This window comes from Equus asinus, chromosome 15, assembly GCF_041296235.1.
Source record: "Equus asinus isolate D_3611 breed Donkey chromosome 15, EquAss-T2T_v2, whole genome shotgun sequence".
NCBI lineage: Eukaryota > Metazoa > Chordata > Mammalia > Perissodactyla > Equidae > Equus > Equus asinus.
Window position 1 is genome coordinate 28,454,070 of NC_091804.1, and position 24,174 is coordinate 28,478,243.

General features: G+C 50.9%; 1 protein-coding gene across 1 annotated transcript in view; it reads right to left on the bottom strand.

The window, feature by feature from the left end:
• MTCL2 (microtubule crosslinking factor 2) overlaps positions 1-24,174 on the bottom strand; it is a 71,972-nt gene that overhangs the window by 27,190 nt on the left and 20,608 nt on the right. Inside the window, exons 2-6 of the mRNA XM_014847156.3 lie at positions 22,030-22,254; positions 15,795-15,953; positions 4,014-4,076; positions 2,152-3,330; positions 295-435 (exon numbers count right to left, since the gene is read on the bottom strand). Coding sequence (XP_014702642.3) covers positions 295-435; positions 2,152-3,330; positions 4,014-4,076; positions 15,795-15,953; positions 22,030-22,254 — 1,767 coding nt within the window. The remainder of the gene's footprint in view (positions 1-294; positions 436-2,151; positions 3,331-4,013; positions 4,077-15,794; positions 15,954-22,029; positions 22,255-24,174) is intronic.

Here is a 24,174-nt window from a genome sequence, read left to right on the forward strand (position 1 = left end):
AATTAGTGGTTCCATTAAATGACGTAAATTATTGAATCCCCAGTGGAATTTAGTATAAGAAAAAAATTCAATTTTTTCAAATGAGTTTATAAGCTTCTTTTTATCAGGCCAAGAGAAAGGCCCAAACTTCCTTGTTTCCCTTTTTGCCCTGCCTTCCAGGAAGCTTGGAACCAAATGGAATACTTGAAACCCATATCACCACCACCTAAGATTCCCCACGGATCACTCTGCTTTTGGGAAGCCCCAGCCTCTCTCCTCCTACCCACCCACCTGCCTGCTCAGGCCTAGGCCCACCTCAGAGGCGTAGGAGTCATTGTCTTCAGCTCGGTAAGGCCTGAAGCTCCGGCTGGGGTCAGGCTTGGAGTCCAAGTCACCAGTGCGGAAGGCTTCTCGTATCCTGGGCTCCCATTCCGGCAGGTCCCTGAAGTCAGGCGGCTGCACCCAGAGGCACAGGCAGAAGAGACCAAAGGTAACTATGGGGACGGGCCCCAGGGGTCCCAGGAGCAGCCCCCAACCCAGGCCTCTGGGCTCCATAAGAGGCTCTGATGACCCCACTGAGGGCTGGGACGTAGGTGGATTCACCTCAGGAGCCCAGACCCAGCCCTGGCTAGGGCAGTGCAAGCACTCGGTGGACGTCTGTTGAGAGGATGAATGACGAGGTAAGCAGAGAGTGAAAACACCGATTCTGTGCATGTCTGTCTTGTACACAAACCCTCTGAGGCAGCCTCAACTGTCCTACCACATGTGCAGCCCCAGCTCATTCCTACCTGAGAACCAAGAGGGCGACCTAACATGGGGCAGTCTGCCCACTTAGAAAAGCAAGATGAAGCCAGATCAACAGGACACTGGGTAAAGAAATACTGGCACAATTACACTGTGCAGTTGTGAAAAAGAGCTAAATCTCTCTGGATAGACATGGAAAGACCCTCCCATTGCTCTCAGGGTGAAGGTCAAACCTCCCAGTGTTCTCTGCAGTCCAGCCTCGCACCTTCTCTTAGTCCCTGGACACACCGCGCTCCTTCTGGCCGTGATGAATTCACACAGGCTGTTCCCTCTGCTCAGAACACTGTTTCCCATCCTTCAGATCTCAGGTCAGCTCAGAGTTCTTCTCTGACCCAGGGTCAAGTTCTTTGTTCATAGAACCAAGTACCTTTCCTTCAGAGCCCCCATCTCAGTTTATAATTTCACATTCATTGCACAATATTTTGAGGAACATCTCTCTTCCCCACTCTATAGGGTGGGGGGCAGGAATCCTATCTGTTTTTGCTCACCATGGCACCTCCAGCCTGAGCACAAAAAGTATATGAACTATAAGCACACCATCATAAGTAAATGAGCAAATAGACACATTACACGAGAAAAATCAGTTGTGTGGTGACAGTTATAACATAAGACAATTTGGGTGAAAAAAACAAATATATGAGAGTATATGTAGAGAAAGATTTAGAAGAGCATGCTGTGATGATGAAATATTCTACATCTCCACTACTTGACACACGCAACTACTGAGCACTTGAAATGTGGCTCAATTTTCAATTGTATGTAATTTTTATTGATTTAAATTTAAGTAGCCACACGTGGCTAGCAGCCACCATATTGGCCAGCGCTGCTCCAGTTGTCACCAGCGGTACCTCAGGGAGTGGGAAGCCGCGAGGAGGAGGCTTCATCTTTCTACTTCAGGCACTTCTGAAACTCTTCGAATGGTTACAGACTACTTTGGCAATAAGGCCTTTTTTCAGGACAAGTGCATTTGCTATTTTCATTTTTCTAAGTTAGATTTTACTGACATCAAGGCTGGAAGTTCATTATGTTTAGAAAGCCAAGTTTCTTGCCTTCGCACAGGACCTGAGCGAAACTTTTTTTTTTTTAATAATACTCGTTTTAAAAAACAAAATCACAAAAGAAACAAGAAAAGAAGAAAGAACAACTGGACAAAAAGATAGGGCCTCGGAACCAACCCCTGTATCTATGGACAGTAAATAAGTGAACCAGGCATTTGCACATACCAACTAGGGGTAGACTGGCACAGAGGTTAGCTTAGCGACAATCTTCCTCAAGCAAAAAGTGGAAGATTAGCAACAGATGTTAGCTCAGGGTCAATCTTCCTCACTGAAAATAAAAGTAATAGGGCCTGTGACTGGGACATCTTACCTGGAAGTCTGAGCCAAGGTCTTTGGCCCGGAGAATCTCCTTGGAAGGTCCCTGGGAGCCCAAGGAGGGCAGTGATGAGAAGGGCTCTGGCTGCTCCTTGGCAGAACTCCCGAGGACCATGTCCGCCTTCCGTGTGAAGGCATTGAGCTCCTGCTGGAGCATGCTCAGCCGCACCAGGATGGCATGGATGAGCTTGGTGTCCCTGGGACCCTCGCTGTTGTCAGGGGCCTCATGCAGCCGAAAGTCAGCACACTCATTGTCCAGATACAGGCGGAGGCCAGCTGAGAAGCCATTGGCATCAGCCACCAGGACGTCGATGGCCTTGCTGACCAGGGCTGCCTGCTCCCTTAGTCCAGGCAGCGCCTCAGCCTCCCTGGCTCTGCAGAGCCGGGCAGCATGGGGTCCGTGGGCCTCGTCCAGGGCAGTGGGCACGCACTGGGCAGAGTCGCCTGCCTCGGCATCCGTCTCCAGCATCGGCCGCGTGCTCTGGCAGGAGGCAAGATCACAGCGCTGGAGGTTGGAGAGCAGCACGCGGTTCTCATACTGGAGCTTCTTGACCTTGCCACTGAGCTCACCGATCTGCAGTTTGGCAGCCGCCAGCTCCTCCTGCGAGGGCTCGCTGAGCACGGAGCAGCTGTCCTCCGACAGCGTCACGTCCAGCTCGTGCTCCGAGCGGTACTTGGCCAGCTCGGTCAGCAGCAGCTTGTTCTGGTCCTCAAGCTCGGCAGAGGAGCGCCGGAGCAGCTCCGCCTCCTCCTCCACGAACTGCAGGTGCCGCCGCAGCTCTGCCAGGCTCTCCCCGCACTCGCTGCCCCCCATGGCGAAGGCCAGGCGTGCCTCCGGGCCCCCACAGCCACCACCATGATCCTTCATGTCGTCCATCTCGGCCCGCAGGCCCCGGTTCTCCACCTCCAGCTCCACGATGCGGCGGCTCAGCAGGTTGGCTTCCTCCTCCACCAGCTTCAGATGCACCTTCAGCTCGGTCTCCCGCGAGTGGGGCGCATCAGCCAGCTCCTCAGCCGACAGGGCACTGTCCAGATCGCCGTAGAGCGAGCGGTACTTGAGCAGCTCCTCCTTCATGCTGTCGTTCTCCTTGGCTAGCTTGGTAAGCTTCTTGCACATGAGGGCTGACTCCTCCTTTGCAAAGTGCAGCTGGCACTTCAGGTCTGCGCTGTCCTCCTGGAACCAATGGGCACAAGGACAGACACAACCCAAGACGCTTAGTGTTGGGGGCCCAATACCAGCCGTAGCATTCCCGGGAGCACTAACTATGTGCTGGGGACACAGGAGTGAATCAGCCACAGCCCTGACCCTCAAGGAGTTGGGGGTTCAGAGCAGAAGCAGAGAGGGGGACATGAATATTGCACCAAGGATGGAGCACCACACATAGCCTGGGAAGTCCAGGAGGGCTTCCTGGAGTAGGTGACATTCTGCCAGGGTGACTATTGCTGCTACTGCCACCAACTACCATTAATACTACAGTTTGCTCACCCATAAAATGGGGTAATAACACTCCTTCCTCAACCAGCCATGGGGAGGATTAAATGAGATAATGTATGAAAAGTGCCTGGCACCCTGACAATCCAGTACCACTAGAGGCTAACTGGATTCCAGGCCTGGCCTGTCTACATACAGCACTTTATCTACCCGAGCCTGAGAACCATCGGCTCAGGGCATGGTTTTGGGAAGTGAAGTGGCCAGCAAAGCTAAGAAAATGAACAAGGGGAGCATGGGGTAGAGGTTGGGGAGGGGTGGGCACCTCTGGGGACTCCTCAGGCCACTTGGAGTTAGGCCTCGGGCCTTAAGACTAAAACCTGCCATTGGGGTCTGCACCGGGGGCGGTGGGGGCTGCCAGGCAGTACCTGCACCGAAGGCTTCTTGTCTGTCTTCCCCAGGGAGCGGGTTCCTCTTTTCTTCAAGGAATGCTGGAGGAAGATTAAGAAACTGAACTGGAAGCTCATGACGGTGATGTGCATCCAAAGAGCAGTGAGATGCCTAGGGCTCCACCGAGGGTCCCCTGCCCAGCCCAGCCCAGCCCTGCCCAGCCCACCCCAGCCCAGGCCTTGACCAGCACCAACTGCTGAGCAGGAGGAGCTCTCAAGACCACTCAGTGGGCTGCACATGGGGAACAGGCCAGAAGCACTTGAGATGATTCTGAAAACACCTGCCCGGGGGCCCTCTCCTCCCTCCCACCCCCACATTGTGATCCAGTTGGCCTGAGCCAAGAACCAGAAATCTAGGTTTCTCTTCTTGTTTGTCTTTCACTCATTCACGAAAGATTTCCTGAGCACCTATTATGTGCCAGGCATAGTGAGGTGTAGAGTACACAGCAGGGACAAGGACAGACATGGTACTTGGGGAGGATGCTGTGGTGCTCTGCCCAGACCCCTCTTCAGGACTGGGGCACTCATTCACCCAGCGAAGACCCCAAACTGAGTCCCCCTCCCGAGGATGGCCATTGGCTGAGGGCAGCCACCTCATCCAAGGTCATGTGCCCTCCCTGGGGGAGCTCACATCCAATGACTGGTCCATGCCCCCTCATCTCAACTTGGAACAGTGCTAAACGGCCATCCAGCTCCAGGGCTCCCCTGGGATGGGCTGAGGACATTGGTGTGAATGCTCCTCACTTCAGCTTCTCCCTCTGCCTCAATTCCTGATGGTGTTATTCCCAAGGAGACTCCTCCATAAGCCTGTGCATGCAGAACTCCATCACAGAGGGAATCCTGTCCTCATGGAACTAGTTTTCTAGCGGGGACTTTAATTCAGAAGGAATACTAATAAACAAAATAAAAATGGGTGTAACAAACCATACAATTTAAATTGTAAAAGTTTTCATGCAGATTGAAAATAAGGCTATCATAGGGCCAGCCCAGTGGCGCAGTGGTTAAGTGTACACATTCCGCTTTGGCGGCCCGGGGTTCACTGGTTTGGATCCCGAGTGTGCACATAACACCACTTGGCAAAAGCCATGCTGTGGTAGGCATCCCACATACAAAGAAGAGGAAGATGAGCATGGATGTTAGCTCAGGGCCAGTCTTCCTCAGCAAAAAGAGGAGGATTGGCAGCAGATGTTAGCTCAGGGCTAACCTTCCCCCCCCAAAAAAAGAAAAGAAGGCTATCATAATAATCATGATTCAAAACTCCAGAAGTGATAGGGGGAAGACATTTGATTAGATAAGCAAATTCTACATGGAAAAAAAAGATACCCTAAGAAAAGTAAAAACATAAATGACAAACTGGGAAAAAAACATGCAGTTTTTACTCTGACAAAGGGTTGACATCCTAAATATATAAAGAGCTTCAAAAAATAGAGAACAAAAAGGCCAACGAACCTATAGAAAAATGGGCTAGAGACATGAAAAATAGTTTACAGGCAGAGAAAGGTAACTGGCTCTCAACCCCAGGAAGATGCTCCACTCTATTCACGATAGAGAAATGCTGATTAAAGCTACACCAAGATACCATTTCTCACCTATCAGACTGGCAAAAATCCAAACATCTGAGAACATATTCTGCTGGAGAAGCTATGGAGAAACAGTACCCTGACATATCACCGGCAAGAATGCAAAACGACACAAGCCCTGTGGAGGGGAATTTGAGGGACTGTAACAACAATCACTCCTGAAGTTTCTCCATGTTTAAAAAAGTCACTCAGTCCATCGAACACTTCTTCTCATGAGAGGGGTGATTCATGTTAGTGGTGAATAAAACCACACTTAGGTTGCTTTTGACTTTTCAAGTTGGGCGGGTATTTTTTGAGAATGCTCCCAGGTGGTTGAATACACACACTCCCCACCCCACCTCTCACACCCCATCCCTGAAGGTGAGAACCACCCATCTAATCCAAGCCCCACTTTACTGAGGGCACAAGAGAGGTCTCACAGCAAATCCACCGCTGACCTGGGACCAGTTCTTGACATAGCTCTTGATCTAGTTCCAAAGACTTGGAAGGAGAAAATGTGCCCTCTTGGATGCGGGCCAGAGTGGAGCCAGCACAGGGGTTCTCCACCTGGGTGGCATCAGAATTACCTGGGGGAACTTAAAAAAAAACTGCGGCCCAAGGTCCCATCCTCAGAGATTCTGATATAATTGGGCCTGGGTCGGTCCCAGGCATCACTATTTTTAAATAGCTTCCCAGGTGATTCTACTGGGCAGCCCAGGTTGGAACCACAAAGCCAGGGAAGGACTCCAGCTGGGCTCTTAAGTATATCTTAAAGCCTGATCAAATCCTAAAGAGAACTTTTGAAATGCAAACGAGGCAGGAAGGCTGAGGCTGATATTTCAGACACTGGGTGCCAAGAGCAGGGAGCCAGTATTTGAGAAGGCTGACCTGGGATCTTTCAAAAGCAAGGAGGAAAGAGTAGGGAATGGGGTGAGAGGCACAAACAAGGCCTCCACAGAGAGCCCCTCCCACAAATGGGGCCCGGAAAGGGGGGCTTAGAGGGAGACCCCCACGTGGGGAGGTGAGGTCAGATGGTCAGCTCTGGGCCTGCTTAGCACAAGCTGAGTGGCCTCAGCTGGGAGCTGAACTCTGGGAACCCCCCAACACTGAGTTTATGATCCTGGGTGAACCCCTTCCTCTCTCTGAAACTCCATTTTATCATCTACAAAACCGAGCTATGGATTAGATGACCACAGCCTCTTCAAGCATTGTGGACTCCCTGGAGGAGGCAAGTTGGATGGCAGGAAGGGGAGCCAGGGGTTTCCAAAGGCACTGAGAGGTCCCAGCCATCACATATAAATGAATGAGATAATATAAAGCCTAAAGCCACTAAAAAGGACAGAGGGATACACTAATAACGAAGTAGCAGAAAGAGAAATTAAGAATACAATCCCATTTACAATTGCAACAAAAAGAATAAAATACTAGGAATAAACTTAACCAAAGAGGTGAAAGATCTGTACACTGAAAACTATAAAACACTGTTGAAAGAAACTGAAGAAGACACAAAGAAATAGAAAGATATTCTGTGATCTCGGACTGGAAGAATTAACATAGTTAAAATGTCCACACTTCCTAAAGCAATCTACAGATTCAGTGCAATCCCTGTCAAAGTTCCAACAACATTTTTCACAGAAATAGAACAAAGAATCCTAAAATTTATATGGAACAACAAAAGACCCCAAATAGCCAAAGGAATCCTGAGAAAAAAGAACAAAGCTGGAGGTATCACACTCCCTGATTTCAAAATACAGTGCAAAGTGATAGCAGCCAAAACAGCACTGTACTTGCACAAAAACAGATACACAGATCAACAGAACAGTATCAAGAGCTTGGAAATAAACCCACACATCTATGGACAGCTAATTTTGAATAAGGGAGCCAAGAACATACAATGGAGAAAGGAAAGTCTCTTCAATACGTGGTGTTGGGAAAACTGGACTGCGACAGGCAAAAGAATGAAAATAGACCATTATCTTACACCATACACAAGACCTGAAACCATGAAACTTCCAGAAGAAAACATAGGCAATATGCTCTTAGACATCGGTCTTAGCAGCATATTGTCAAGTAGCATGTCTGACCCAGCAAGGCAAACAACAGAAAAAATAAACAAATGCGACTACATCAAACTAAAAAGCTACTGCACAGCAAAGGAAACCATCAACAAAATGAAAAGATAACCTAACAATTGGGAGAAGATATTTGCCAACCATCTATATGATAAGGGGTTAATATCCAAAATATACAAAGAACTCATACATCTCAACATCAAAAAAACTAACAACCCAATTTAAAAATGGGCAAAAGATCTGAACAGACATTTCTCCAACAGGCACATGAAAAGATGTTCAACATCATTAACTATCAGGGAAATGCAAATCAAAACTAAAATGAGACATCACCTCACACCCGTCAGAATGGCTATAATTAACGAGACAGGAAACAACAAGCGTTGGAGAGGATGTAGAGAGAAGGGAACTCCCATACACTGCTGGTGGGAGTGCAAACTGCCGCAGCCACTATGGAAAACAGGATGGAGAGTCCTCAAAAAATTAAGAATAGAACTACCAAACGATCCAGCTATTCTATTGCTGGGTATTTATCCAAAGAACGTGATAGCACAAATGCGTAAAGACACATGCACCCCTATGTTTATTGCAGCAGTATTCTCAATAGCCAAGATTTGGAAGCAACCAAGATGCCCATCAAGGGACGAATGGATAACGAAGATGTGGTATATATACACAATGGAATACTACTCAGCCATAAGAAATGATGAAATTCAGCCATTTGTGACAACATGGATGGACCTTGAGGGTATTACACTAAGCGAAATAAGTCAGAGGGAGAAAGTCAAATATCGTATGATCACACTCATAAGTAGAGGGTAAAAACAACAACAAACAAACACATGGAGACAAAGATCGGATTGGTCTTTACCAGAAGGGAAGAGGGGAGGATGGAGAGCAAAAGGGGTGACTAGGCACATGTGTGTGGTGATGGACTGTAATTAGTCTTTGGGTGGTGAACATGATGTAATCTACACAGAAATCGAAATATAATGACATACACCTAAAATTTATGTAATGTTATAAACCAATGTTACCACAATAAAAAATAAATTTAAAAAATTTAAAAATAATTTTTAAAAAGGACAGAGGTGGAGTGAGATTCACTGACATGGTAAAGTCTAAGGAAGAAAGAAACCTACAAAACAAAACCTGCAACCCAAATGTCCACCAACCAATGGATGGATAAACAAAATGTAGCATGTCCACCCAAGGGAATACGATTCGGCCAGAGAAAGGAATGAAGTCCTGACACATGCTACAACATGGATGTACCTTGAAAACATCACATTAAGTGAAATAAGCCAGTCACAAAAGGCCACACAGCATATGATTCCATTTACGTGAAATGTCCAGAACAGGCAAATCCACAAAGGCAGAAGGTAGATGAGTGGTTGCCAGGGAGGAGGAGGGATAGGCAGTGACTGCTGCCTGGGGTTTCTTTTTCGGGTGATGAAAATGTTCTGGAATGAGACAGTGGTGACGGTTGTACAACTGGATATTCTAGAAACCACTGAACTGTATACTTTAAAAAGACAAACCTATGGTATGTGAGTTATCTCTCAATGAAGCTGTTATTTAAAAAAAAACCTAGAGCATGTTGCCATTTCCATAAAAATAAGCCGGGTATGTGTGTGCGCACACACGTGCAGATGGGGGAAGGTCTGAAGAATATACACCAAGCCGTTAACAACAAGAATACAGGGATCTTGTACTTTTCTTTCCCCACATCTCTTTTTTGGATGGGGCACGCGGTCTTCCAGCATTTTTTCTTTAAAAAAAATTTTTTAATTACAGAATAGTAAAAAAAAATCAATCTACAAAAACACATTCTCACTGTAATCTCTACAATGCTGACAAAGCAGAAGTCCCCCTGTGTACACCCCACCCATTCTCCTCCCCAACCTGAGGGTGACCACAGCTGACAGGCGGCTAGAGCTCCTTCTTGACCTTCGGCTCTGTGTTTAAAATACTGAAATAGATGGTGCTCTTTCTTTTAGACTTTCTTTCCTCCCTATGTTTACTTGACTCTGTGATCTTTGATTTTTATAATAAGCACCTTAGGCAGAAGAAAACCCCAAAACATTCAGCATTTAAAAAAACAGTCTATGTTCATGTGACCTTACTCTGTATGTTACATAAACCGTATCTACAATATAATCCCATCTTTATTAAAGCAAAATACATAGAGAAATATACACTGTATGATCATAGAGAAATATACACTGTATGATCACAGAGAAAGGCCTGAAAAGATACAAATCAAACTATAATCACCAGTTAGACTGAGTCAGGAGTAGAATTGAGGGACGTGGTTAAGAGAGACTTTCTTCTTTTATTCTATGTACGGTTATTATTATTTCTATCATTTTCTGGATTACACATTCACATGGTTCAAACTTCAAAAAGTACTAAAAGGAACACAGTGAACCCAGTCACCAGTTTTCCTGCCCGAGGCAACCAATGCAACTAGAGTCTGCTTTTTCCATCCTTGCAAGTATGCTAGGCATGCTTTTACGTGCTTTTCAACGATATTTTTGCTTCACTGAGCTTAAATTACTTTTTTAGTAAAAAAAAAAAAAAATGCATATATACATTTCAATACGTTTGTGCGCATAAATAGAAAAACGTATTGGAAGTATATGCACCTTCCATCCAAATAATTTTTGGTAATTACTCAGAGTAATTCTCTCTGAATATTGGATTCCAGGTGAATTTTTTCTCCCTCTGGCTTACTTGTATATGCTGGTCTTTCTCTACTAAGCATATATTACCTGTTGGGTGGAGGGGGAAAGTCACAGTACATTGTTTTTAAAATGTACTTTCCCCAAGAAAAGTCACTGAACACCTTTCTAACTGCAGAGAGCGAGCCCCGGGAGGCTTGAAGCTCCCAGGAACAGAGGGCAGTGGGCAGAGAAAAGGGGCCAAAGCAACAAACCTTGTCAGGAGCAGAGTGGTTCCAGGCTTTTCTGGTTGGAACTGACCCTTCCCCCACCTCATGGAAGCCATTTGGGCTCCCAGAATGCTCTGCAGCCCCGGAGGGAAAACAAGGCAGGCACACAGAGCACCAAGACCTTCTGTCCCTCTGCAGGGCAGCAGCTGGCCAGGTGCCTGGGGGGCTGCGGTACCCCTCAAGGGAGCCAAGGCCTGTCTGAGCCCCTCTGTGGAGGCCCCAGGGGCAGAAGTTCTGGCCCCAGGCCTGGGGAGGACAGGGCTAGGCAGAGTAGGACAGGATTCAGGCACCAACAGGAATACAAGTGCCAGACCCCAAGGGCACACTTTGACCTGGCATGCAGCAGGGACTACCCCACCCACCAGCAACTCACAAGGCCGCCTTTGAGCAGCGTGGGTGGTGCCTCAAGCATCCTTGGTCTAACGGCTCCTAGTAGGAGCACGAGCTATGTCCTCCCTTGTCCTTCTCCAGGAGACTAGTAGATTGTGTCCCCACCCCTTCAGCCCACAGAGAGAGGCTGCCTGAGCACAGCTCTGGAGCGGTCCCCTGCCCTCTAACATCTTCCATGCTTTCATGCTGCCAGGAAACAAAGACCAACCTTCAAGGAATAAAATGAACCTTCTGCCAAAACAGCTGGGCAGATTTTCACCAAATTTGGAGGGGATGTTTGGAAAGGTCTCATTGAAAACACACACTGTGCTGTGTGTGCAAAATTTCCTCTAGCAGGGACCTGGGGTGTGGGTGCACCTCAAAGACTGGGGCATTCTTCCTCCAGAGCAGCTGAAGCTACTAGACAGAGAGGCCGTGTGGCTCCTGGCTGGGGGAGACCACCTGGAGGGAGGAAACAAGGAGTGGTTTAGACATGAGCCCCAAATCAAAAGGCAGTGGGACAGATGCTGCCAACTGCAGGCTCTGATTTGCAACGAAACTGCTCTTTCCATGGGCAACTGGCAGCTCGATCTAGAGCTCCTTGCCAGAGGCACATCTATTTAACTAAGGTCAATGTGTCTCCAGACCCACAGCCATCGTAGTGGTGGTGAGGGTAATGATAACCAGTATTTACCAGGCCTTTATTCTCTGCTAAGCACTTCACCTGCTCGTCTCGATTAATTCTCACAAACACTTCTGAGGAATAGGCATTAATATTCCCATTTTAGATACTAACAAACTGAGCACTGGAGCAGTTACACGATTTGCCCAACATTACAGTTATTTGCCAATAAGTGACAAAGCCAGGCTTCAAACTCAGGCCCGTATGACTCCAAGTTCCTGTTCACCCTGCACCACACAGACCGCAGCTAGGCTGCACCACGACGCCAGCAGAACCAAGATTTGAACCCAGGTGATCTGAAGCCATGGTCAGCACCCTTCCTACCCCATCAGAGTGGGAATCAGGACGAGAAGCCTGTGCCAGAGAAGAAGGTACTTGTTGGAATGAGCAGCCTCTTCGGAGGTTCTGCAAACACAGCAGGGTCCTAGGAAGGTCCCATCACTGTAAGAGTCAGTGTGGCTTTGGGAAATAGAGAGTCCTGGATTAGAATCCCTGGATGTCTTTCCCCAGTCCCATCCACATACAGCAAGTCCACTCCTCAATGTATAGCCAAGAGAAGTGAAGACATATGTCCACACAAAAACCTGTACACAGATGTTCGCAGCAGCATTATTCATGATACCAAAAAGTGGAAACAACCCAAATGTCCATCAGCTGATAAATGGATAAACAAAATGTGGTCCATCCATACAATACCTGGCCTTAAAAAGGAATAAAGTACTGCTACATACTTCAACATAGATAAATTTTGAAAACATTATACTAAGTGAATGAAGCCAGTGAAAAAAGATCGTATGTTACATGATTCCATTTGTATGAAATTTCCAGAACAGGCAAATCCATAGAGACAGAAAGTAGATGAGTGGTTGCCAGGGGCTGGCGGGCAGGGGGAGTGGGGAGTGACTGCAACGGTTATGGGGTTTCTTTTGGGCACGATGGAAATGTTCTGGAATTAGATAATGGTGATGGTTGAACAATGTTATGAATATATTAAGCCACTGAATTGTACACTTTAAATGGTGAATTTTACAGGATATGGATTATATCGAATGAAAACATTGCCAAGAAGAGTCCACCTATAAAACAGGACAACAACACTACATACGTTGGGAGGCCGTTGGTTACACAATGTGAGGATGTACGTAAAATGCTTGGTGTGGTGCCTGGTACAGAGCCAGCACTCAGACACAGCAGCTATATTATAATACATCACGTCAACACTGACATTGGCCTTCTGCCTAAAATACAAGAAGAGGGAATGATACTGGATGGGCGGAGGCTGATGTTATGATTCTTGAGTAGCAGCCCAGCTGGGCAACGGTGCCACCACAGAGCACGGCTAGTGCTGCTATCCGCCCTTCTCTAGCAACAGCAATCTCCATGGCAACCACATCAGCTCAGGCCGGGGGCTCCTGTTCCCAGCCAGGGCAGCAGCATCGCCACAGCAACCTGTCAGGATGGCAAAGGCAGATCTTGATGATGGGCCTCAAGCAGCTCTGGCAGAAGAATTGCTAAGGGACCCTCGTCTCCATAGAAACCACATCAGGAAGGAAAGGGAGGAGGGAGAGGGCAATCAGCAAATAAACACAGAGCCACGCCTCCTTGCCCAGATCCTGAGACAGCAAGGGGCTTGTCAGGGAGGGTCAGACCAGCCTTGCTGACATCACCTGCAAAGGGGAAGTGAACCAGTGTTGCTTGAGGACCTACTGTGTGCCAGGCACCACAAAGGGCTCTCCACATGCTTGACTGCATTTAAAATTTCACAAATAATATCCACCCCCTCCCCCCCAAAAAACACCTAACTACAGCATTGAAAGAATCCAAAGCGAAAGTCATTCCCCATCCTAGTCCCACCATTTCTAACTCCGCAGTTCAGCAGATTCTCCTCCAGGCTTTTGTGTGCATTTGCACACATATATATACGGGCTTCAGAACCAGTTTGTTTTGCATGGCTTTTCAAAATAATTAGTGGGACTGCACAATATGTGTAGTTCTAGAACCTTCTTTTCCTGCTTCACTGTGTACCTTAGAGATCTTTCCAGGTCAGTACATGTATATCTACCTTATTCTTTTCTTTATAATTGTGGTAAAGTATACTTAACACAAAATTAACCATTTTTATCTATTTTAAAGTGTACAATTCAGTGGTATTAAGTACACTCACATTGTTGTGCAACCATCACCACCATCCATCTCCAGAACTTTCTCGTCTTCCCAAACTGAAACTCTGTACCCATTAAACACCACTTCCCCACTCTCTCCTCCTTCCAGGCCCTGGTAATCTCCGTGCTACTTTCTGTCTCTATGAATTTGACTATTCTGTCTCCTGTAAGTGGAGTCATATAGTACTTGTCCTGTTGTGACTGACTTATCTCACTCAGCATCATGTCTTCAAGGTTCATCCACGTTGTAGCATGTGTTGGAATTGCATTCCTTCTTAAGGCTGACCAATAGTCCGTTGCATGTACGTGCTACAGTTTTTTTTTGTTTGTCCATCCATGGCCATTTGGGTTGCTTTTATCTTTTGGCTACTGTGGGTAATGCTGCTATGAACTCAGGGTACCCGATTTCAGTTCTTTTTGGTGTATATCCAGAAGCGGAACTGCTGGCTCGTATAGTAATTCTATGTTTAATCTTTTCAGAAATTCCACACTACCTTATTCTTTTTAACTTTTTCATAGTGTTCTATGGTTACTCAATCTTATTAATGATCATAAACAACCTCATAAGTGGGGTACTGTTATTATCCTAATGTCACAGATGAAGAAACTGAGACTTAGAGAAGGGAAGTGGCTTCAGGGTCTCAGCCACATCTCTATCAGGGAAAAGCTGGGAGAGCTCAGACAAGCTGTCCCTCTCTGGGCCTCAGTTTCCCTTCCTTTACGATGGGAACTCACTGACCTCCAAGGCATTTTCTGAAATTGTCTCCCTTTCCACTAACAAGGGAGGCAGCAATGAGATATGTGAAGATGGTGCGCTGCATTGTAGGCCAGGTCACGGGGGGCAGGAGCTGCCTGAGGGAGGGGCCTCCCACCCAGCCCTGCAGCGGGATAAGGCTCCGAAGCAGCCCTGAGCAGCAAATGCCCGGTGTCCACACCGAGAAGCTGTTGGCACATCACACCAACACGTCCAGTGGGAAGGGCAGCTGAAGGACTGTTCTGGCCTCGGGGCTGTGGCATCTCAGTCCTGGAACGCTGGGGTGCCTACCCTCGAGGAAGGTGAGGAGGCCTCCAGAACAACATACGATCCTAGGCTACCTCGTGAACAGCCAGATGGCTGAGGCCCAACTGGGCCTCTGTGGTCAGAAGGCACCTCAAGCCATCTGGAACACAGGCCCCTGGATTCTGGAGGATTCCAGCCCTTCAGGGTCATCTAGGCTGATGGTTTCCAACTGACGTTCTGCAGAGCCCACTGGGCTCTGTGCGACCTTGGGCTGTTTTCTCATCCATAAAATGGGTACAATCACGACGTTATTGGCCTTTATGAAAACTACTGAGAGAAAGGTCCAGCATGGTGCCTAACGTACTGTACACCTAACACACAGCAGATGGAAGAGAGGACATGCCAGGTGGAGGGACTCACAGGAGCAAAGACAGAGAGGCTGGTGCCTGGAGGCCACATTCAGGAAGTGTCTAGTGTCCTGAAATCCATGTCGAGACACCGACCAGAGGCCCAGCCCCAGCACAGACTTGAGGCCGAATGGCAGCCCCTGGAGCATGTCCACACGAGTTACCCTAGCTCATCCTCACAGTGACTTGGGGCATTATTGGCCCATTTACAGATGAGGAAACTGAGGACAGAGGGCCAGGCCCCATGTTGGGCACTGTTGCATGTTTTCTCAGTTAATCCTCCCACAGCTGTGGTTCCTTGATGGCTGACTGTCTCCTTCATTAGCCTGTGGGCTCCTTGAGAACAGGAACAGGTGTCTTTCATTGACCATCATGTCCGCAGTGTCCAGGACACAGTGTACACAGTAGGTGCTCAGGAAATGTGTGCTGGAGGAATGAATGAAAAAACAGCTCTGCCAGGCAGGCACACCCGTGCAGAGACAGAGGTTCAGAGACACTGGTGGGTGGAGCTGGCACATGCCTGCCTGCCCCTGCCCGGGAGAGAAGAGGTCCTCACCTCTCGTGGCCGCTCCAGCTCCGTTTGCAGCACTTGCTTGGCCAGCTCAGTCTCGATGAGCCGCTGCCGAAGCTCCTCGTTCTCCTCCTCCAGCCGCGCCCGTTTCTTCTCCACCGCCTCCAGCTCCTTATGCAGCCGCACAGAGATGTCCTTAGAGACCTGAGCAAGGGCAGGTGATGAGCAGGGCGTGAGCAGGCTAAGGGACGATCTTACCTCGGATGGTTCTCTCATCACCCCACTTGGTAGATGAGGAAACCAAGGCACAGAGAGGTCAAGTAATTCACCAAGGGTCACACAGACAGGAAGTAGTAGAATTAAAACCCAAACGCAGGCACCCTGTGCTCCCAGTTCTATACCACAGTTCAGCCTGCAGAAAGCTGTAAAGGCCTGCCTGTTCTTAGGAATGCCTGTTCATTTACCTGGGGCATTTAACGCTTCCAAAAGTCTCTCCCAGCCACCTTCTTGCCCAATTCTCAGAAGAGCCTGTGGCAGGGCCAGAAGCTCATTTTAAAGGGAAGGAAGTGAGCTGCAGCGGGAACCTAGAGCAAGATGGGCAGCCCCAGAGCCATTTCCACCCCATCTCTGCCAGCGATCAGCACGTGAGCCTGGGCAAATCATCTCCCCACTCTGTGCCTCCGTCTCCTTAACTACAGAATGGGTGCAAGCACACGACAGGAGGACTGAGCCAGCTACTGCACCAGAAGACTTGGCCCTGCGCCTGCACAGTGGGTGCTGCGTGAGTGGGGCTGCTGCCACGAGAAGCTGAAGCTCAGAGAGGGGCACGACTTGCTGGAGGGCACAACGGGACCCCGAGGCCTGTTTCCAATTGTCTGGGATACAAAACATGCCCCAAATGACAATGGCTGGGCAGGTGCCCAAGTCATCCCTGCAGAAAGGAGCTAACAGAGCTGCCACTCCAACCCTGCTTCCAGGACTCTGCAGCAGTAACACCCCACTTCCTCCGGGACACCGTCTGTCTTGTCCCCTGCTAGCAGGGGGTAAAAGGCCAGGAAAGCGGGCCTCTAGGGACAAGGAAGAATTTACCTTCTGAGCTGGTAAATCACAGCTAGACTCCATCCCTGAGCGGGATGGGCACTACCGTTTGCTGAATACATACCGTGTGCCAGATTCATGCATCTTCACCCCAATTCTGTCCCCATTTTGCTGGCAAAGAAACTGAGGCTCAGAGCATAAGTGACTTGCTCAGGGTCATACAAAGCAAGTGTGGGCTGAGTCAGGGTGAGCCCCAGGGATCTGGCTGAGGGGCCAGCGTGGCCAGCGCTCTGCCAGCAAGAGGTATGTGTGGGGCAGACTGCCGAGCGCCTCGTGCCTGCCAGTCTCGGAAATGACCGTGGCACCTCCTCCCTGCCGGAAGGGAAGAGGGCCCTCCCTGGCTCTGTCCTCCGCCTGGGCCCAGGCCCAGCTCGGCACGGACCCCTTGGCAGGCAGTGAGGCTGGTCAGGAAAAACAACTGCCAGAAAGGAAATTCAGCCCTGCCTCCCTCTCCCTCCGCTGCCCACTGCTTCTCTCTGCCCCTGAGGATCTCCGAGGACAGCCAGAAGCTGCCTCCTGCCTCCCACGGTCTCTCTAGGCCACCAACTTTACCCATCCACAAAGTGGGGTGAGAAATACCCCACTATCAGAGCAGGGACATGGGACCCAGGACAAGATATTTCCCCATCTGAAGGCTCAGTGTGGTCATCAGTAAGAGGTGGTCGATACAGCCTCCTCACGAGGGCTGCTGTGAGGAATAAAGGCCACAGGACCTGGGCCGGCAGCTGGACCACAGTAGATGCTCAAAAAAAACACGGAGTTCGAATGCATCGTCCAGATCACTGCTTCACCACTGTGCACTGATTTCATCTGATTTGGCCCAATGTCCCACAACCTCACTCTTGAGTTTGATGTCAGGGTTTTTGCTGGAGGTGTTTAGCCCCAGGCTCCTGGCTATGGTCCCCAGTTTTGGGCTGTTAGATCACCCAGTGAGCCCCTGTCCTGATCACCACTCCATTCATTCATTCACTCATTCATTCATCCTGCTTAGGCCCTGGGGTCGGGAGTGATGGGACACAGAGATGAAGGCCCCAGACCATGCCTGGATTCCTTCACATCTCTGTGTCCCAGCAGCAGTGCGGGGTCAGACACACATTAAGTGCCTAATAAATGCTTGTTGGATGAAGAAACAAATCCAAGGCTCCAAGAAGAGAAAAGGGAGGGAGGTAAAAGGGTGAACGACTGAAATATGGAAGCTGCGCCTGCCCTAGCATGGCTGCGGATGCTCCCCGCAACCGCCCACCCGACCCACTGTCCAGGGAGGGCCATGTCCCTCACAGGGATGACGGATAAGCTGCTGGGGGCCAGGGCTCCTCTCTCAACTGTGTTCCTACCTGGGCCAGCTCCTCTCCATCTGGGGGGTTGCTCCCTCCCCACCATGGCCTCGATCTGAGACAGCAACCCGCTCTCCAATAAGAAGTCATGATCCATGTGGATTCCTGGATCCTCCTGGGTTCAGGAGTGACTCTATGGATTTCATCCCTTCCATGAGTTCCCAGGAGCCTTCTGCCCCATTCTCCACAGAATCTCCTTCCCCTGTGCTCCCTACCCCTAAGGGGTGCTATGACAAGCAAGCCCAACCCCAGGCAGCTGACAGAATTCCAGTGGGGACAGGAGAGCCCTTCCTCTCAGATCTCAGAGCCCTGTCCCCTGATGGAGGCCCGGGGGGCAAAGAGCATGCCAGCCTGGAGGGCAGGAGCCTTGGGGCCTGGGCCTGTCCCCTCCCCTCTCTGGGCCCCCTCCGCTCTCCCAGGTGATTTATAGAATCAGCTGTCACTTCCTGAGCACTCGCCATGTGCCCTTCATCCCCTCAGGAAGGGCTCTGTTATCCCCATTCTGAGGTTCAGAAAGGAAGGGACACCTACCCAAGGTCACACAGCCAGGAAGCTACAGAACCAAGATTTAAAATCAGGTGGGTCAACTCTCGAGTCTTGCTCTCAACCTGACCCTGCTGTTGCTCCGAAGCTTGAAGACATATTATATTGATATTAGTAATAAAAGTATTAATACTGAGCCCAACAGTGGGCTCCCTGTGTCAGGTGCTCATAGGGCCCCCGCCTGTCTCATTTCATCCTCTCATGATGCTCCCAACGACTCCCAAGGTGGGGAGGGTGAGATACCATGGGAGGTGAAGCAGCTGCTGCTTCCGGAACCCAGGGCAAAGCCCCAAAGCACAAACAACTGCGCTCAGCCATGAGGTCACTGTTTACAGCGCTGGGGCCCGGCTCCTGCCAAATGCAGCCAGCAGCCTCCAGGCCACAGCTCCCTGCTCATCGGGGCCTCAGGCTTCAGGGTGTCGCTGTCACTCTGAATCCTCGGGGAGGGGGATGGGAATGCTCACTAAGGGGTGCCCCCCGGCCAGGCAGCCTCTGGGCTCTGGGTGACCGAGTCCTCCTGGGAACCCCTGGAGGGTGGGAATGTCACCCCCATTTTACAGATGAGGAAACTGAGGCTTAAAGAGGGGAAGCAACCTGCCCAGGTCACCCGGGAATTGAACCCAAAGCCAGCACTTTTCCATGTTTCTGAGAAAGGAAACGTTTTACTGGGGTGTCCTTGGGCCTCCCAAAGGCGTCCCTTCAGGTGGAAATTTGCCGCCCACATTCCTGGGACCTGACACCCTCCCCCAGGATCCCAGGCCCTGAAGGTGGCACCTGGGACTCTGCATTGTGAACACGGCCTCCAGGTGACTCTTCTCCACCCTGGGAGGCTGAGATTCCGGCCTCCCCTTTCCTTCCCAGGCCCCAGCCACTTGTCCCACTAGCACCTTATAAGCTCTTCTCCTGAACAACACCACCACAACCAACATTTGCTCATTTGCTGGGTGAGCACGCTGTGCCAGACTCTGTGTTCAGCACTCTCTTTACTTGAGTCCTTTCTTTTTTTTTTTTTTAAAGATTGGCCCTGAGCTGCCATCTGTTGCCAATAGTCTTCTTTTTTGCTGCTGCTTCTCCCCTAAGCCCCCTAGTACATAGCTGTATATTCTAGCTGTGAGTGCCTCTGGTTGTGCTATGTGGGACACTGCCTCAGCGTGGCCTGACCAGCGGTGCGGTGTCTGCGCCCAGGATCCGAACCAGCGAAGCCCTGGGCCGCGGAAGCGCAGCGCGCGAGCCTAACCACTCGGCCACGGGCCGGCGCTGAGTTATTTCATTTTATCCTCACAAAAAACTCTACAGGTAGGGACTAGTTTTACCTCCATTTTCCATATGTGGAAACTGAGGCTCAGAGACGTGAAGGAGCTTTCCCAAGGCCACACAGCAAGCAAGTGGCAGAGCAGGTCTCTGCCCTACCCACCCCTGCCTTCCTCATGCTGGGCAACGTTCCCGCTGAGGTTCTGTGGGTCCCGTAGGCTGCGAGGACCAGCAGAGAGTGAGAGGGAAGGGGGGTACCAAGGCCTGAGGTTTCATTCGTGGTCCCCTCACTAATAAACTACCTGCTCGATAAAACCACTGGGACTGCAAAACTCTGAAGATTCGGCTGCTGTAATCCTGACATTTAACAAAAGGGGAAACAGAGGGCCCAGTGGTGGCCCCATGCCAGTAGGGGTATGGGCCAAGGAGCTGGCAGAGCAAGTCAGAGTCCCCAGGGATACCGTCCGAGGCAGCTCCCGGCCCCCTCCCCACCGGGGTCCATCAAGCCTTCCTAGGCGATGCCAGGGAAATCAGCCTTCTGAGGACCTCCAAAAACGCCCCAGAACATCCCCAGCACATGGGACAAAGCACGGCAGCCAGAGGCGTCCCGCCCCGGCCCTCCCTCGTGGATGAGCTCAGCGCTGGAGCTGCAGAGGAGAGAGAAGGGAGGAGGCGGGGCACGGGGGTCTGATTGGCTAGTTCAAATCCCAACAGAAGGGGCCGCTCCCCTGCTCCCCTGCGCCCAGCTCGTGGAGGCCCCCTCCCACAGACCCTGCCGCTCTCGCCCCTCCCATCCAGGCGCGGCAGCCCCGCCAGCCTGCTCCCAGCCCAGCCGCCCTCCACCCGCCTCATCTCTCTGGGGCTGACTTCTCTGTGCCCCTGCCCGAAACCCCCGACTCCCTGGGCCCCATCTCAGTTTCGTCTGGGCTTCCCGAGCTCCACATGCCTCCAGTCCAGTCCTGGGATTTGCGTATTTGTGTGAGCATTTATCCCGGGAGCTGTCGTCTCTGATCGAGGGACTGAGCCATAACCGTCCTGCGCTCACTTTCCTCGTCTGCACAACAGACCTCTAGTCCTGCTGCGCGCAAAGATCCGAGAGGTGCAGAAGGCCGAGTGGGGCTGCGCTCGCGTCCACCCCCTCTGGCCCTGACGGGGCCTCTTCCCCCAGCATTCCTCCTTCCCCCTCCCGGCTCATGCCCACGTCTCCCTCAGGCCTCAGCTCAGATGTCACTCCTGCGGGAAGGCTCCCTAGGGTCCCCAGGCGGCTCCAGGTGCCCCTACCCCCAGCTCCTACATCCCCCTGATCATGCTGGGCTGAGTTCTGAGAGCAGGGGGCCGTGCCTGGGTCCCCCGAGTTCTCAGTCCCTAGACCAGGGTTCACACGGACAGCGTGGACTTCTCTTCCGGGGACCCCACCTGCCAGCCCCCAGCCCACCCCTCTGCTGCCTGAGGCAGAGAGCAGCGAGCTGGCCGAGTGTCCCTCGACCTCGGACAGGTACCTCCTTTCTCTGAGCCTCACCTTCCTCATCAGGAAAATGGGAATAATAATAACAGCTGACATTTTTGAGTGCTTACCGTGACCTCTACCTAGTGGTCTCCTCTAACCCTCCTAGAGCCCTGCGAGACGGGGGCTGCTGTTACACCCATTTTACAGATGAGGAAACTGAAATGTAGGGGACTTGCTCAAAATCACAAAACTGGGGCATATTGGAGCCAAGATTGAAACCAGCCCCATCCAACTCCAGGCCTTCACTACTCCACAATAAAGGACCCCGCGAACCGTGAGCCCGGCACCAGGTGTGCAGCCGACGCTCCAACAGTAGCTGCTGTCCGTGGGATTCATAATGCAATATCACTCTGGGAAGTCCCTGGCGGATGGCCTGTCGGTCCACCAGAGGTTCCCATTTTACAGATGAGGAAGCTGAGGCCCAGGGAGGTGGTACACCTTGTCCAACAACACACAGGAGTGAGCTGGGCTAACCTGGGCCCCACTCGGGCTTGTGGTTCCACCCTGGACAAGGGTACCTGTGAGGGGCGGGCAGGCGCCGGCTTACCTTGACGTCCTGCTCCAGGCCGCGGATGAGCTCGCCGTCCACCTGGCCCGTCTGGGCAGCACGGAGGCTGCGGCGCTCAGCCTTGCGTAGCCGGTACTGCAGGATGCGGCAGGTCTTGCTCGCCTGGTCCAGCTGCTGCCGCAGCTCCTGCAGCTGGTACACGTCCTCCTCCATGTAGACGTCCCGCATCTCCAGCATCTCTGCCCGCAGCTCCTCGATCTCATCCTGCAGAGGGAAGGAGCGGTCAGGGCACTGGACCCTGTGCAGTGGCCAGGGTGCCTGAGTGCAGGACACACCCAATGCAGTCCTAGGCAAGTCGGGGGCCTGGGTGTGACAGGCAGAATAATGGCCCCCCAAAAATGTCCATGTCCTAGTTCTTAGAATCTGTGAATATGTTACCTTATCCAGCAAAAGGGAATTTGCAAATGTGATTAGGTTAAGGAGCTCGCGATGGGGAGATTGTCCTGGATTATCCGGGTGGGCCCAGTGTCATCACAAGGGTCCTTATAAGAGGAAGGCTGGGGAATCAAGGAGGGAGAAGGCCACGTGACAACGGAAGCAGAGGTGGGAGGGAAGTGCTTTGGAGATGGAGGCAGGACCACAAACCAAGGAGTGAAGGCAGCCTCTGGAAGGTGGAAAAGGGTCTGGATTCTCACCCAGAACCATCACAAGGAATGTAGCCCTGACAACACCTTGATTTTCAGACTTCTGACCTCCAGAATTGTAAGATAATAATCTAGGGTTGTTTTAAGCCACTAAATCTGTAGTAATTTGTTACAGCAGCAATAGGAAACTAATACATGGGACGCAGGAGAGGCTCATTTAACAAGCATTGATGAGTGCCAACTGTGCACCAGGCTCTGTGCAAGCACGGGGGTGGGGAGGGACAGTGGCGACCAAGACTAAGGTGGCCCCTTCTGTGTCTTCTGCATGAGCCCCAAGTCTCATTGGGGAGACATACAGTAAACCAACAAATTTAAAAATTCAGATACTGTTAAGAGCTATGAAGACCAGACAAACAGAAACCCCTGGGTAATAAGATAGAGCAATGGGAGAAGGTGCTACGTTAGAGGACACGCTCAGGGAGGCCATCTCTAAAGACAGAACATTTGAGTTGAGCCAGGAAGGAACGGCCACGAAGAGAGTGAGCCAGGGGGAGATTACTCTAGGCAGAGGGAGCAGGGTGTGCAAAGGCCCAGAGGCAGGAAAGAGCTCAGTGTGTCAAGATGCAGCAAGGCAGCCAGGATAGCTATGGGGGTAAGTTGAGGCTGGGGAAGCAGACAGGGGTCAGCCATCCAGAGCCTTGAAGGGCCAAGTAAAGAGTCTGAGTTTGGGTTTAAGTGAAGGGAGGTGGGGAGGTGACCTCACTTCCTCAGGGCAGCTCCTGCCCATCTCTGTCACCAGCTTCCAGACGTCCCTCACTTCCCCTTTGTCATCATGAGCACGTCTGCAATTCTTTATTTAATAGTTTGTCTCCCAGAGACACTGTGAGAGTCTGGAGGGCTGCCCCACGTCTACCTCGCTCCCAGTCGCATCCCCCACACCCATTACAGGGCCTCGCACCCTGCAGGCTCCCAACAAATGTTAACTGAAAGAACGAAGGCGCACGTGGCTAGGGAAAAAACCCACAAAGATATCTATCACTGTGAAACAATCACTGGACACAAAGTGTAAGGGGATGAGTGGGGAGACCCAGCGGAAAAAAATGGATAATTATTATGTCTATCAACACATATGAAAACTGAGTCACAAATGGGAATAATAGTATCTACTCTGAGTGTGACTGAATGGAATAAATAAGACTGTACACTAAAAAGAGAAACTGAGTCACGAGGATGAATGATCTGCCAAAGGCATCCCAGGGGAGCAGGAGAAGGCAGCCAGCACGGTGCCGATGGGACAGGCAGTGGGGCCAGGAATCAAACAGACAACTCCGCAGGCCCTGGAGCGGGGGCCACGGTCCGGATGGCTGGGTTCACCAGACCTCTGAGGCTCCCTTTCCCCAAAGGAATGGCCTGGGGCCGTCCAGCATCCTGAGACTGGGTGGGCCATTTAGCTCAGGGGCAGGGCTAGGAAGCGGTACCCTCCAGTGCTCTTAGGACCAAACCTCAGCGAGGGTTTCACATCCATCTGTCGGACTCCTGG